We start from the raw sequence: 15,660 nt of genomic DNA on the forward strand, positions 1-15,660 counted from the left end.
CTCTTGCTTAGCTGTCCTGATGCTTTGTCATAGCTGATATAATTTTGTTCTTATTAAATATCTCAGGGTTCCTGGTGGTATCGATCAATACGATATAGTGGAGACCAGATTCTCATTCGCACAACTCAAATATATACGTATTTTGTCTATAAAACACGAAACATGGACATGAAACGTAAGTAAAAGGCCTCTTAAAATGTCAATCAGTTATGTTAAAATGCTTCTAAGTCTTTGTTAGGTTAAAATAATATTTCTGGTACTTCAAGAGTGTTTTTAAAAACTTCATTTTATTGTAGATGAAGAGTATGCTATAAGACGACTTGAGTATTTGGGGGGAGTCATATAAATATATATCTATGTCTGTTTAAAAAAAAATATATATATATATATATATATATATATATATATATATATATATATATATATATATAGGATGTTTGGAAAAACAGATGCTGACCTGCCTGAAGTCCTGGGTTACTGTGTGTCCACTAGGAATGTAACCTGTATCTGTGTGTTTTCTTTTGTTGTTACCACAACAAAATAGACTTTGGGATTTTACTATGGATTGTCATAAAATTTTTTTTATATTGGCAAAAATTAAATAGCTATTCCATTTTTCTGTTCTCTGTTCTCTACTTGTTATGTTATAGCTGCTTCTATTTAAAAATTTTGCTCCCTATTGATTTCATGTGGCTTTGTTACTCCTTCTTAGTTTTTTATATACTTATTTTTCCTATCTGCTCATCCATTTAAAAAAAAAAAAAACAACCAAACTTTTTGTGGGGCAATCTGCAGATGCATTACATTGGACTTTATCTTGGCCTACAGTATCATCAGATGCAGAATTGGATCCTTCAGCTGGGAAGTTGGCATGGCCCTGAAGGATTAGTGTGGTACTAGTTTAGATTGGATTTTACTAGATCTGATGCTCAGAGCAATTAAAAAGCAAAATGAAACAAACTCTAGAAGGGGATTATCTTAAATATGTACTCCTACTCCTTTGAGTTGCACTGTTGCTCAGCCTTAGATTTGTCACGGTATTGCTGGAAGCATCCGTTTTTGATGCATTCCTTTCATACTGAACAGAAATGCTTCACTGATAATCAGAGAGGTGTAGGAAACTACAAAAACACATTAGTATTCTAGTCGCAGCACAAACAGGTTTACACATGTGGGATTAATTCAGACCCAGCTCGTGCTCTCAGACTTGTCATACTCTCATGCTTTTTTTCCCTTCTCCTCCTCCAAACAGCTAGTTGTGAAGGGGTGAAAGGGGGAGTAGGTGAAATTCTTAAGCAGTTTAGGTAGGTCATGGTAAACCCCTCCTTCTTTCTTCATAGTTGGAGTCAACAACAGATTATTTCATCTTGAACCTGGCTCAGAACCCTAGGTTTGAGACTTGTCTTGTCTCTCCTACAGATTGGTAAAAAAGCTAAGCCCAAGTTTAATTGGCCTTATTTAAGGACTTAAAATCCTTAGGGAATCCTAGGGTCAGAGGCAAGTCAGTTTGCTCCACTGAGGTCAGTTGTGCAGTCTGAATGTGAGCTACGATTGAGGTGGCTTAGATAAATCACATGCTGATCAGGTGAAGACTATGTTCCACAGTGGTGAGGTACCAGTGCCAAAACCTGAGGCTTAAGCCTGGACAAGTCATGAAATATGAATGTAACCAAACTGGGCTAGGGAAATGATGAGACTTGTTCTAGATGTTTTTTTTAGGTTTCAAGGCAAACCTGTTCTTTTAAAACTTTTTTTCCTTATGATCCACAGTTGTGCTGCAAACAATAGGAAAGTATACTTCATGAAACTTTGCAATATGCTCCGCTCTGAAAGTAAATGAATAATTGGGAATGGAAATGAAAATTGACACCCAGGGAGCTTGGCTTATTACTAGTAGGTGGAATTTACTGAGCACTGCAAGCAGACAAAGTAACTTTGACTTGCTCAGAAATGAACTTGCTCAAAAATCTTGTGTCAGGAATTGGTTCATGCCACTTCTGCAGTGTAGCAGTAGTATCTGATCCACTAAATGGAGAACGTGGATACTCACGGTTGTTAGGGAAAAGTGGAAATAAGTTTTATGACAGAGTTCTGAAGAAATTGCTCAGTGTCACAGGATATTGCTGACATTTTATCTGTCTGCATCCAATTATTTTTGCAGGGCTTATCATGGTTTTAGCAGGAGCGTCTGAATTTGATCCTCAGTACAATAAAGATGCTACAAGCAGACCAGCAGACAACACTCAGATACCACAGGTTAGTTATTTCAAGAGATGTTTTATAAATAACTGACCCCTTCAGGGGAAGAGGGAGAAGTCGCTTCTTGTTAACAACTGACAGAACGCAAGTTCTCAAGGCATTACTTGTTGTTAGAGATGCAACTGTATCTTAGAAATATGAATTAGAAGCTAGACTTTGGTTTTAAAAAAAGTGATAAACTAACTGGTTATAATGCTCAACTTAAAAGGAATCAATTAGTATTTAGAGTGCTGGGCTCACTATTTTGTGGTGGGGAGGAGTGAACTAAATATGGAATTCAAATGTCAGTCCTTGCAAATTTTGAGGATCGGTGTAAGAAGGTGATTGCTATTTGATAAATTCTTTAGCTGGAATTTAAAACTTATATCAGTTAAATCAGTAACATAGATCTGGTTAAATAATAATACTGAAATCAAACTATTATCTAATGTCTGAATTAATAATCTTTTTAACTGTTATAAAGATTTCTTCATGAATGTCAGTTCCCTTGTGGTGGCCTTTTCACTTCCATTCAGTCTTCCCAACAGAGATATCATTATGTACACTATGACAAAATAATTATGGCTATCAGAATTTTAGCAAGGCTTACTTATCAGAAACTGACATTTAGGTTTTAAGAACTTTCAAACACAGCATGTAAAACGCTCCACCGAGTTTTATTGTGAAATATTTTGAGTTTGCAAAGCAGGGGGGAGGGTCCTCCAGATTTAAACTTTGTAATCATATAAATGCATGCACACAATTGGATTTTCAAGTCCTGAATATATTTTCATGCTCTAAACATGCCCTAAGATACCTCCTTACTTGAGTATCTTTTCTCCTTTACAAACTCTTCATCTTCTTGTAGATTTTAAGAGAATTGTGGGACTTTTCAGCAGGCATTGTGCTTGGGAGCTCGGAAAGTTCACCTCAGATCATCATTTCTTCTCCCATGCTGTTGCAAGCATCGGCATTGTGCAACCCTTTTACATTTAATCATTCTTTGTTTAAAAGGCAGTCAAGCCTCCTGTAACCATATCCTTTTGAGAAGCTGTTCCAGAATTCGCTGTTCTAGTGGTTAGGAATCTTGTCTCTGGCCAATTTATGTATGTGGGTTTTTGTCATCATTACTCTTGAGTTTAAGTAATTCTTGCTGTGTATATCCTTAAGGCATTCATAGGCAGGACCAATAGCCCGTTTGTTTTCTTCTTGCCTTCAGTTTGCTAAGCTAGGAAAGCTATTGTCTTTTAGTCCCCTCTTTCTTGAAAGGCTCTTCTTTTCCCTCATCCTGCTATGTGCTGAATCGGGTACTGTTCCCAAATGACTTTTTTTTTTTTTTTAATTTTATATTTTGGGTTTTTTTCATCATGTCAGAACTGTCCATTAAGTCTTAGCAGTGTGTTCCTTGGACTATGGCACTGCTATTCGTTTGTTGCTGCAGGCAATAACTTCTAGTGTAGTGTTTTCCACAACTGTTTTGTATGGGTGGCTTAGGATAACTGGTGTGGGATCACTAAGTTTTCCAGATTTCTCTTGTCTTAAACAGCTCAGTTTTCCAGCTAACAAGATCCCATCTTCAATCAGCAATTCTTGTTAGTATTGCAAGTGCATGACCTTGCATTTTATGCTATTAGATTTTTGTTCCTTTTCTAAAGCTCCAGTCCTCAGTGTCATCTGTATTTTTTTTTTCTTATTATATACCAGTACAAGTCTCGGAAGCATCAATACAGAAAGGCATTGGCAATAATTTTTGTTAGTTCATCCTGCTTTTTCAGCCATGGTCATTGTTCCCTGTTTTTATTTCACTGTTTTATTATAAACCCGGTATCAATGCTTCTTACAAGAGTTTTTTCTTATCAAAGTTATACACTTCTTGCCTGGTGTTATACCAGAATGTGTATATAAAGAACTTCTTGTTAGAAGGTCTTTTTTCAAGTGTAGGGAAAGACTGGTCAAAGGTCATTGTACCCGGACTGTTGATATCCTAACTTCCCTTTGTGGCTGGAGATTTTGGAACCTCAATCTCTCCTCAGGTGACTTGACCTAAAAAATGAAGCTTCTGGGCCTTGTATTGATTCTTATAAACTCTGAACTCCTGTTACTCAGCTTTGCAGCCTCTCCCTCCAGGGTCTTCTACAAATTCAGGTGAGACACCTGTTTGAATTGTGCATCTTCATCTTGTCAGGTTCAAGTTAGGTCATCTTGAGTAAAGAACACCATGCTTTTTCCAAATTGGTGCTGTTTATTAAAAAACAAACAAAAATAAACTTGATCTTTTGCCTACCAGAGGCTGTAGGCTTGTAACCTCCTTCCTCCTGTGATACATGAGACTGTTTCTGAGGAAGCAGGCTGGGTCTTAGATGGGAGCATCTCAAGGTGCTGCTGTAACTAGTTTATATTGAGTTTAATATAAATATCTTAGAAATATGGCTGAATTTAGTAAAACTTGGCAGTAAAACCAGTTTTTAAAAGTATTTCTTTATCAATATAAAATTACTCAATGCTCATTGAAGGCAAGTTTCTTGTGTTCAAATCTTTACTTTTTTTTTTTCCTCTTTGAAACAAGGCACTTACAGATACCTTTTGGAACTGGGTTATAAATAAAATGGCCACTGTTCATCTATAGGTTCATCTGTGTTTTATACAGAACTTTCCAGAGAAATGTTACTTGAAGGTTTGTTTATGTGAAAGTAAACCTTTTCTCCTTGTAAACTGTTCTCCTCACATATTTGTGGCACCAAAGTAGCCATTTGTGTTCAACTATTTTATTTTAGCTAATCAGAGAAATTGGTGGCATAAATTTAAAGAAGAATGAGCCTCCACTTACCTGCCCTTACAGCCTGAAAGCCAGAGTTCTGTTGTTGACTCATCTTGCCAGGATGAAAGTTCCTGAGGCTCTTGAAGAAGGTAACGGCTTCTCCACTAATCAGATGTTATTAGAAATGAAACACCAAATTGCATGCTACAGGGTTCATAAATGTAATTTTTCTCCGTTAGAGTTGCATGGACCACTGTTCAACAATCTGTACACAGTGCATTTAGTTTTTCAGTTTGAATGTCTCTTTAAAACAATTATTTAGCATTTTCTCGTTCTCTTCATAGCCTTGCAATACTAATATTCTGCTTTTTAAAGTTTTTTGGCTGCAAATGTGATTTCAATCATAATGTTTTTTTCCTTTGTAATAGAATAAAAAGCTAAACATTTCAAAGTGAAGTGTATTTGCTTCTCAGAGCAAAGAAATCAAAGATAAGCATTCAATTGCTCTCTGTAGCATCTTTATTCATTGCAGGTTTTTCTGAAGATTTTTACCCCACTTTTTATAGCAAGGGAGATGAGATTAAAACTTTAAAGTATGAATTATATATAATCTTCATTTTTATGTGTTTCCATTTTTCATACTTGTATGTAGGTATAAAAAGTGAAATGTTTCTGAATGCAGTTTTTAGTTTTCATCTGCCAAACTAATGGTTCCTTAGGTTGACCAGCGAACTTGTGATGTTCTATATTTTAATGCAAGTTAGTAAAAACCCAAGATATTTTGGTTCAGATTTTCTAATTTTTTTAAAAGAGGAGTGATCACTAAATGCTCAGTAAAAACCCTTCCTCTTCCTTGCTACTCCTACTATTTGTACTTACAACTTCACAGATCAGTATTATGAACTAGATGATAGTCTACAGATCTCTCCCCCCTCCTCTTCTGGTGGTTTGCTTTTTAATTAAAGATTTTTTTGAGTTGGAGAATTCAATTCCATCAAAGTCCAGTAGAAGAAGACATGTGATTACTTAAACCACTGTCTCAACTGGACTGGTACGTTGTCTGTGCCATCCTGCTGCTTTTTTGGATTATTTTAACAAGTATTTCTTCATTTAGTGTTGTGGCTGCTTGTCTGGTGTATAAGATTTGTATTCCCTTCTACCCCTGGCTCTTCCTATTTTGTTAGGCAATGTTATAGATGAATGTGTCAATGAGAATAGAATAAATGATATTTTCAATAATATGATAATGAATAGAAATGAAGACTGCACCATTAAATGCCCGGTTTATGTAAACTATCCCTTTTTTCCTAGTAGAAGTACAACATAATTGCAGCAAGTTATGTCTTGCAGATCAACAGTTTATCCTGAAAAAGAGTCCTGCACTACTTCAAGAAATGATTAATGTGATCTGCCAGCTAATAATAATGGCTCGTAGCCGTGAAGGTAAGTAAAGAAACTGTATAATTAAAACTAGTAAATATCACTCTTCATTGTTATCACTTCCTAAAGAGTCTTTGGTTCTTGTGGGGAAACTTATCTGTGATATTTAGAAACCCCTAAACACACTTTTGCTGTTACTACTGTAATGAGGTAGCTCTCCATTTCGAGAATTGAACTGCTGCTGCTGCGAAGCCCTGCTCTGAAATCTTGAGTATCTGCGTTCGGCTTGTAATTTTTGCAATTAAGTTTCTCTTTAAATGTTACTGAAAATCTTTTCTTGTTTGTTTGTTTGTTTTAAAAGCTGGTCTATTTTGGTAGCAAAACATGTAGTATATGCCACATTGATTTTTGTATTCATCTGTCTCTTTTCACAGGTGAACGTGTACTTTTTCAACATTTCTTCCTTTCCTGATAGAAGCACCCCCTACCTTTTTTTTTTTTTTTTTTGCCTTTTTATTTTTTTTCCCCTCATCGCTGCTTTCTGGTTTTTGCATTGCATGTTTTCCCATTTCTAGTTCATATACCATTCAGCCTCCTGTGTAGGTTTTGGTGTGAATTTTTAGTGGCAGGTGCTTTGTCATAATTGCTGTAAAAATCACAATTTAATTGAAATATTTAATATTAAAGCTTTTCTATTTTTACTATAAACAGTGAATTACTCTTATGATAGCATAAGATATTTGTTTTTAGTGTAAAGGAACCGAGACTTGGATATAGTTTCTTCATGGCAACAAATATAAATGGGATGTGTGTGTGTTGAGCTGGAGACCATTATGTTGGCCATCAACTAATACTCATCAATTGGACTTTACTAGACCAAAACCACTTTAACAGATGTTGACAGCTTCCTAACAAGAATGGTTTGGGGAAAGATCTTTCCTAGCACTCTTGCAAATGGTGCGGGAAGTTGTGTTCCATAACCCTGTAAAATATGTTATGGTGAGAGGAGATGAGCAGATAGGGCTGTTACATGTTGTTCTACATGCCCTGTTTTATAAAGAAATGTTGAATAAGTTTTTTTTTTTTTTTTTTTTTTTTTTAATCAGCCTATGAGAGTGCTGGGAAGAAAATTTGAAATGTAGGAGGAAAGAGTAGCCATGTTTTTCACTTGTACAATCAATCTTCACCTAGCATTAGATTGTATTTATAAATGGGAGTATAAATTTATACAATAAACTTATAAATCTAGCTATGGATGGATATGTTTTTGTGAATATTCTCCAGGCCAGCAGCATAACTATGTTGCAGAGAGATTTCCAATACAGATTTAAGGAAGGTAAACTAATGCTGTGAAACTCAATTTGTTTAATAGTTTATTTCATAAAAAGCTAAGCAGCCATTCTGGAAACCGGTTGTTCGTGTGTGTTTGTTTTCTTAAAGATTTGCTAACTCAGCCAGATGGAGTCCACATATTAGCTACTTAAAAAAAAAGTGCTCCTGTGACGACAACTTTTTTCTTGCTTATAAGCTCTTTCATGTACAAAGTGTAAGTAGTTCCTTCCTATTTATCTTGATGTACAGGGTTTTTCTATAAAATTATTCTAAACCTGTGGAAAATGGTCTTTAAGATGGCTTACATTTGTATTAGTCATCTAGCAAATACTTTCACTTTTGCAAACTGAAACCAAAATAATATGGCCAAAAGTTGGGGTTTTTTATGCAACAGAACTGAAAGCTTTTGAAAAATCATAAACATCTACATCTCATCTTGTAAAAGCTGATACAAGATGCTTAATGGAGTACATGATAGACTTTTCTACAACTTCAGTGACCTCCAGGTAGCTGTATTTTTTCCCTCCAGTTCTTTATGTACATAGAGATACCTTTTTAGTTTGTCAGTAAAATGATTACTCACGAGTGCAGTGTATTTAAAAAATGCTTTGAAGTTGTAGCAAATTGATTTTTTTTTTAATTTATGCTAAAATAAAGCAATGATTATAAAATAAAACCATAGGATGACCTTAAATATTACTGAGTAGTTGCTTTGATTCAACTTTATTGAAAAGAATATAATGTGAACTATTAAAAAATGAACAAATCTAAACTACCTCTCCTAGGAGCAATTTATAGAGATTATCACGGTCCCTTCCAACTTCAATGATTCTCCAATTCTGTGAAAGTGGATGGGAATGTATTGCTGCCATATGACTCATCATATGATGAAAGATGTAGAAGACTTGCTGTGTATAGTAGCAGTTACTTTCATAGCTTTGAAGAAAGTGAAAATAGAAGCGCATCACTGATGCGGTTGAGGAATTGTTTAGTATTTCTTCAACAGCGTTTCTCAAAATTCTTTCCAAAGTTTTGAAGTGGCAGTAATCAGATAACAAATGTAGCAAACCTTTCACCTCACTTTCCTGCTGGTGCTCTCAGCACGAAGTATTGAGCTAGATGTCCGTCTGGGCAGGTAGTACTAAACATTTGCCCATCAGTCATGCCAGCAATAACAGAGCTGAGGGCTGAAGGTGAACCACTTCAGAATTGTGGTCTTTGAGCTAAAGGAAGACCGCCATTTTTGCATTCATGGAAACAAAATGAGTATTATTTTTATTTTAGCCCTGTTGGAGTTTTACTTGATGCTACATTTTCTCCAGCCTGGTGGAGCATGTGGCAATTGTGAGCTACCTTTAGATATACTGTCTTGTAGTCTCTTGCCTGATTTGTGTGTAGTCTGAGAGACTTTATTTTACTTTCTCTTGCCCCTGAAAATATGCTTTGCCCTGCTAGCTTGCATCCGTTGTTCTGTGGCGATTAACTAATAGCTTATAATCAGTGAGTCTCAGTTATCTTGGTGGCTTCCTTGCGATCATCCGTTAAGTGCATGGTGGCCCGACAAGCAAGGAGTTTCTTGTCCAGAACATAGTCTATGTTCTAGTAACTGTCTGCCAAAAGGTTGGGCATCAGTTGAGCTGTCCATACAAAACGTGTTTCTTAATTCAGATTGGAAGTTACAGTGTAATGTAGACATTGCTTTTTGACCCAGATGTATACCATTCCCTCACAAGCAACTGTTATTTGCATTTGTTTTTGTGATTGAGTACTTTAGTGTCCTGCGCGTTGGATGACTTGATGTATTGCACAGTTAAACCTTTAAAACTTGGCTAAAGGTCTTGCACACTTTGACAAGCAGAAGCCATCAAAATATGTGCAGTCATGACATTCGTTTTATGGTGGGAGCCAGGCGGGTATTGTTAAAAGCTCTGGTGTCTCTCTTCAGATGCATTCTATGGGAATATTTATGATAGTATTTTATGGAAGTTGCCACCAAATATGAACTCCCATGTTATTTTCAAGAAACGAAGATAATATTCTCCTACTTTGTGAAGATATGTATTTTCCACTGGCAGATGGATGAGTCAGTGCTTTAAGAAAGAGAAGAATTTTCATTCCGCAAAGTGCTCTGTGGTTTCAAAGCTCTAGATAAATTTCTTGTGAAGGCCAGTTTGTCAGAGAATAGTTATAGTTCTTTTATTAACTTGGTTTGTAGTGCCCCCCTTTTTTTTTCTTTAATGCAAAAAATCCTGCAAAACCTCAGTAGCAGACAAAAAAAGATTGTGGGGAGGCAGAAAATAGGATGGAAAGCAAGCTTTGTGCTGTTTTGTGTGTGTGTGTGGGGGTAAGTCTTTCTATGATTGTATTTTGAAAAGTAGAATTTACATCTTTGTTACTTACCAGTATTTTTAACCAGTTGATTTTATCCCTCTCCGGTGTTATCTTTCTCTTTGTTTTACATATAATGTTCAGTGTGTGTGTGTGTGTGTGTGTGTGTAAGTCCTTTCTTGTAATGGGTCTGGTAGCTGGTTACAGTTATAGCCTGGTGTCATTCATGAAGAAACAGGCCACCAGGGGAGGGGGGAGGAAGAAGCAGGTGGAGGAGAGTAGGTGGAGTGATCTTTCATGTGCTTTTAACATGCCAGAGTAGCTGCTTATAAATTTATAGCAAGGTAAAGGTGTAGTGAAGGAAATAACATACTGAAGACACCATTCCCCCCCCCCCCCCGTCAGATTTGCTACCTATTCTTATTACCTCTGCAAAGTGTTTTAAAATTAACCAAAACTTGCTTTTTATCAAGATACATGGCCATTTAACTTCAATTTAAACATTCAGCGCTTTTTGCTTTGGTGTCTTTTTGGTCAGGTGCAGACTATAGCCTGTCTGTCTTCTGATCCAGATGGAGGTAAATCTGCTTTTATCCAGATCTGTAGTTGCCTTAATACTGTGGTAAGCTTGATCAAACAGCCCTTGCATAGTGGGCATACTCCATCTGACTGTACAGATGCCTGTGTGTCCCTGTTGTAGTATCTCAAATATACCTGTACCAGTCAAATCTGTCTATACCAAATATATACATGCGCACACGTACGTGTGTGTGTGTATAAAAAATATAGAGAGAATTTATTTTTGTGTGTGTGTGTGTATATGTATGTGTGTACACACACACACACACACACACACACACACACACACTGCACCAAATATACCTATACCAGTGAAGGTAATGAAAGATTCATTGTTTCTGAGAATTTTTTTTTTTCTTAGATGAAATGACAGGCCTCTTAAATTATGGATACTTTCTGTAATGCTTGTTACCTTTGTTTCTTTCATGTGCCACGTATCAGTCCAGAAAAATGTTTAAGTAGCTTAAATCCTTCTCAAGTCTCTCAGGAGGATTTAACTCATTTTTCTCTTCTGCCAGAAAGTATATATAGAATAACTTGAACGTTGCAGATACCAAACTTAGAAGAAGAGCTCTATTCTGTTGAGCTGTTGGAGTATTCTGAAGCAAGTTTTCTAAAGAGAGTTTTGAAAAGTCAAATGAATGGACAGTTGTCTATTAAAGTTAAAGGGCACATAGAAATACGTATACTTCGCTTTTTCATTTCTTTGCAGGCCATAGTGAAAGGTACTAAATGACTTTTTTTCCCTTTGCCCTGTGCTGGTTAAGACTTTCTGTTTGCGCAGCTTTTAATCATTTGAATTATGTAGAGTGTATACCACTTCCTACTTTAAAATATTGAACTATAGGTAATCTCTAAAGAAAAGTCATATACATGTTTGCTCAGGACATATCTTTAAACTTTTAGGTTTACTTATGAAAGCATGCAGAGTTTCAAGTTACTGTTGGCAAGAGTTGTAAGATGTATAGTGCTCAGAACATTTTTCCTCTTTTTTTGATGAGTTAAAGTGATTTTAATGAATGAGTCGGTTAAAGAAAAATACAACATGGAAGATTTGTGTTCAGGTGACAGAAGGTATGAAATTGATGGTATACAAATAGTGGGATAGAGGAATACAAAGGGAAGAAGATTGTGCTTAACTTGATGAAGTCCAGAAACGCGCTTTTTTTTTTTTTTTTTTTTTTTTTTTTTTTTTTTTTTTTTTTTTTTTTTTTTTTAAGGAAGGCCTCAGTGTTCACAGATGTGAATCTGTGTGAACTCAAGTTTTGCGCTGAGGATAGTCCTTTGACGTTGAGCCCCTCTTTTATTATTGCTGATATAAAATCATTTAGTTTTGACATCTGCCTACACAAAGTCCCAGCTCATTTCTGGCTTCAAAACCTTCTTGCCTTTGATATTTTACAGCTATCTTTATTGCTTTCTAACATACCTAAACCTGAGCTGAGTGTATTATGTATACAGTTTTCTCACATATGCTAGGGCTGCTACCTTCATGTTCATCCCTAAAGATCATCTTACAACCCTTTTAATTCTCAGAAATAGTGTGTTGTGTAGTAAAAGATAAATAGTTAATGATAGGCTTATAAAATAGACCTAAATGCGTGTTGTACACAAATACGTATAATCAATTTTAAAACAAGCTGTTTCTAATACTATTTTTTTTGTCAGAATAAATTTAACAGAAGACATGGTGTTATTATCTGTAATCAATCGCATAGATACATTGTGCCATTGTTCCCTGAGACGATGTTAGAGGGAAGTCTTTCTCTTTGTAGTGTTCAGCTGTGATAGCATGTCTTGGGGGGGAAAAAATGTCTGCAGAGCTGTGTTACTGCGGTTCTTATAGTAAAATGTCTACCTGGTCAATTTATGTGCTCAACATTTTACAATCCATCTTTCTTCTGCTTATTTGGCTGTGAGGAAGACTGTAGTCTGTAACACAAGTATACATTGTGTATAAATAAAAAAATAACAAAAGATGTTGTGCCTTTCCTTCTCCCCAAGAAAGGGAGTTCCGTGCTCCATCTTTGGGCTCTTTGGAAAATTGCATGAAGCTTTCCCAGATGACTGTCCAAGGACTTCAGCAGTTCAAGTCTCCCCTTTTGCAGTTGCCGCACATTGAAGAGGACAATCTTAGGCGGGTCTCTAATCATAAAAAGGTATAAAACGACAAATAATGCTCAGTAACTTTAAAAAAAAATTTTTGTTACTCCTTTAACATGACTTTGTCCATAAGGAAGCAAGGTCATTGATTGACTCAGAATAAAAAAGCAAAAAGAAAAAAAAAACAAAAAACCAAAAGCTTAAAAAGCTTTTCGGGAATTCAGTACAATACCTCCTAGATCTGTGTGCTTTTTATTTCTTTAAAGTCCATCTCTGTTAGGAGGTGGGAATTAAGAAAAGATCTCATAGCTGTGGTACATTTGATTAAAAAAAAAAAAAAAAAAATTCTTACTTCAGAGTACTAGCTCCTGTTTAATGTAACTTTTTTTTTTTTTGAGTACAGCTTGCAAAAAATATATATGTACATTTTGCTTGTTTGACTTTACATCATTCTTTTAACTAGTTTGGGAGAAAATATATTTTGACACTAGCACAAATAAGCTCATAGGAAGAAAAATTTTATTGGTTGCTGTATTAAGTATATCAAGTTTTGTAGTCCTTTATGTCCAAAAGGAGATGGGAGGAAAAAGCCATTACTGTGTAGTTGGGTAAGTGCTAATATTTGGGGAGTTTAAGGTCAAAAAAAGACCATGGGATTATGTAGTCTGACCACTTGCATACACTCCTTGGCTCCTGTTGCACTGACAACCTCCTTATTCAAGCCTGCCAGGTTGGTGGTTTGACTGTGGTATGTCTCCTAGGAATGCCTGATTAGAAAAGAAACAAGCAGTTATCTTCTAGAAGAAGCTGTTGACTTTCTGTGATAGTCTTATTGCAGTGGTTAGTCATAGTCAATGTTAAAAATATTCTTTATATCTCATGTAAGCTTAACTGCCAGCCTTAGGTGGTTTTTAAACATTTCTGTGTTAGTGTTATGATAAAGAATTCTTGGTACCACACAGTTTCTTTTAACACCTCTGAAGATGCTTGTTCACTAGATCAAGTAGTCTCCTCCTTTTGATGAGGTGAAAGAACTGATCTCTTACAGGTTTTATCAAACAATTTTATTTATTTATTTATTAAATCCAGCCCTAAGCTACAGAGAGTACAGACAGGTACACACAGTTTTAGACATACTTTTTGACATGTACAGTGTAACTTAAGTACAGAAATCAAGAATTCAGCTATCTCATAATCCCACTTGTCCATCCTCCTGTTTTTATGAGAACAATTTATTAGGCTTGTTAGCCACAGCATAGCACAGGATTCCCATGTATTGAGTTTTTCAAAAATACATTCCTCTAGCTTGGAGGTATGATCAGTCTAACCAGATATATGGCTTTGTTTATGTTAAAATAATTACTTTTCTTAATGGGCTGAAGCAATCAAGTGTTCAGAGCATTCTGTGTTGCCTTACCCTTTCCACTCTACTCTGTGTGGAAATCTTAAAAGGAATGATTTGAGATTTGTTTCCAAATCAGTATAAAAAACTAAATAACCTGTAATCTGCTAACATATAAATCTCAAAGCACTGAAGTTCTCTAGTTAAATGAAGAACCCAATTAGTAAGATTTCTTGGCTTGGGTTTCTGAACTGGACTAACTGTTTTCTAATAAACTATTTTAGTTTTTAATGCATCAGCATTCAAAGCAGTACTATTTAGTGGGCTTGAATGGACCTCTTTGTTTTACTGTTTGTCAAATATATGCTTGCTAAGTTTTTAAAGTGTGTTTTTTAAATAAGAATAAATCAAATAGCTGATATGTCTTAGTGTTGCAGGGGCACAAGTGATATATTAATATGAGTTTGTTTTGTGGACTGTGTTCTCTGCTACCATGTGACTTCCTTTTTCTTTTTTAATTCAGTATAAAATCAAAAGTATTCAGGATTTGGTGAGTTTGAAAGGTTCTGATCGTCGTAATTTGCTGCATTTCCTAGAAGATAAGAAATATGATGAAGTTATGGCTGTCCTTGGTAGTTTTCCGTATGTTACTATGGATATAAAACCACAGGGTGAGTGGGAGATTCTTTTGTTCTGTATATGTCATCCTTATGACACTTTGATAGTCTGTTGGCAGTAATCTTTTGGAGGACTCTGAAACACAACTCATTGTTATTTATGTGACCTGGAAATGACAGACTTTTTTTTTGAGTGGCGGGCTCTTGTACATCAAATTTATAGTCTCAGAGGATAAAATACATTAAAACATTTTACAGATTCCCAAGTCAGCAGTAGTTTCTCCTAGAGGAGCTTATCTGGTGTTTTGTCAGTTGAATTAATATTCCATGAGCAATGTGGAATTCTGGTTGAAATACTACTTTTATTAGCTGCCTTAAAAAGTTGTGGTTATTCCGGATTTTATGCTTGTGCTTACTCCAGCATGGAGAGTTCATTTTGAGATGTTTTGAATTGGAGACCCTGATGACTAAACATCCATGGAAATCTTTGTATGGTTTTGTACAAAATCTTTGTGTGGTTTGTACGGTTTTTATATATGGCAGAGTCTGTCCAAGCTATGCTTAGCTACATTTCATCTGCACTGTTTCAATGAGAGTGTAGTTCTCTTCCTCTCTGGAGATGACATGTTATTAAGTGGTTCCTGTTAGGCATCCTTTCAGTAGGAAGTGAATTCGTTCTTCAGTCTCCTTTCCTGTGAAGATGATCAGTGTTAGTAAATGTGAGATATTTGAAAGGTTGTTCTAATATTTATTTTCAATTTTATATTATTACTGTGGTGACAATGGTCAAATTCAACATGTGATACGTTTTGTTTGAGTTGCTTAACTTACAATTTGGTATATGCCTAATCCTCTATATAAACGTGAGGAAGAAGCAAATGGGTCTGTTAAACTTAGTATTTATAAATGTGTGTGCTCTTTTAAAAAGAAAGAAAAAAATCCTTACCTTGTTGTAGCATAGGATTGTGCGCAGTCCCGTTACT

General features: G+C 35.6%; 1 protein-coding gene across 2 annotated transcripts in view; it reads left to right on the top strand.

The window, feature by feature from the left end:
* Positions 1–15,660, top strand: part of SEC63 (SEC63 homolog, protein translocation regulator) — a 61,132-nt gene that overhangs the window by 32,563 nt on the left and 12,909 nt on the right. For both annotated transcript variants that reach the window (XM_067293904.1, XM_067293903.1), the window contains exons 8-13: positions 67–175; positions 2,162–2,256; positions 5,013–5,145; positions 6,347–6,439; positions 12,620–12,774; positions 14,584–14,731. In XM_067293904.1, the coding sequence (XP_067150005.1) occupies positions 67–175; positions 2,162–2,256; positions 5,013–5,145; positions 6,347–6,439; positions 12,620–12,774; positions 14,584–14,731 (733 nt within the window). The remainder of the gene's footprint in view (positions 1–66; positions 176–2,161; positions 2,257–5,012; positions 5,146–6,346; positions 6,440–12,619; positions 12,775–14,583; positions 14,732–15,660) is intronic.

Source organism: Apteryx mantelli, chromosome 3 (genome assembly GCF_036417845.1).
Source record: "Apteryx mantelli isolate bAptMan1 chromosome 3, bAptMan1.hap1, whole genome shotgun sequence".
NCBI classification, from domain to species: Eukaryota; Metazoa; Chordata; class Aves; order Apterygiformes; family Apterygidae; genus Apteryx; species Apteryx mantelli.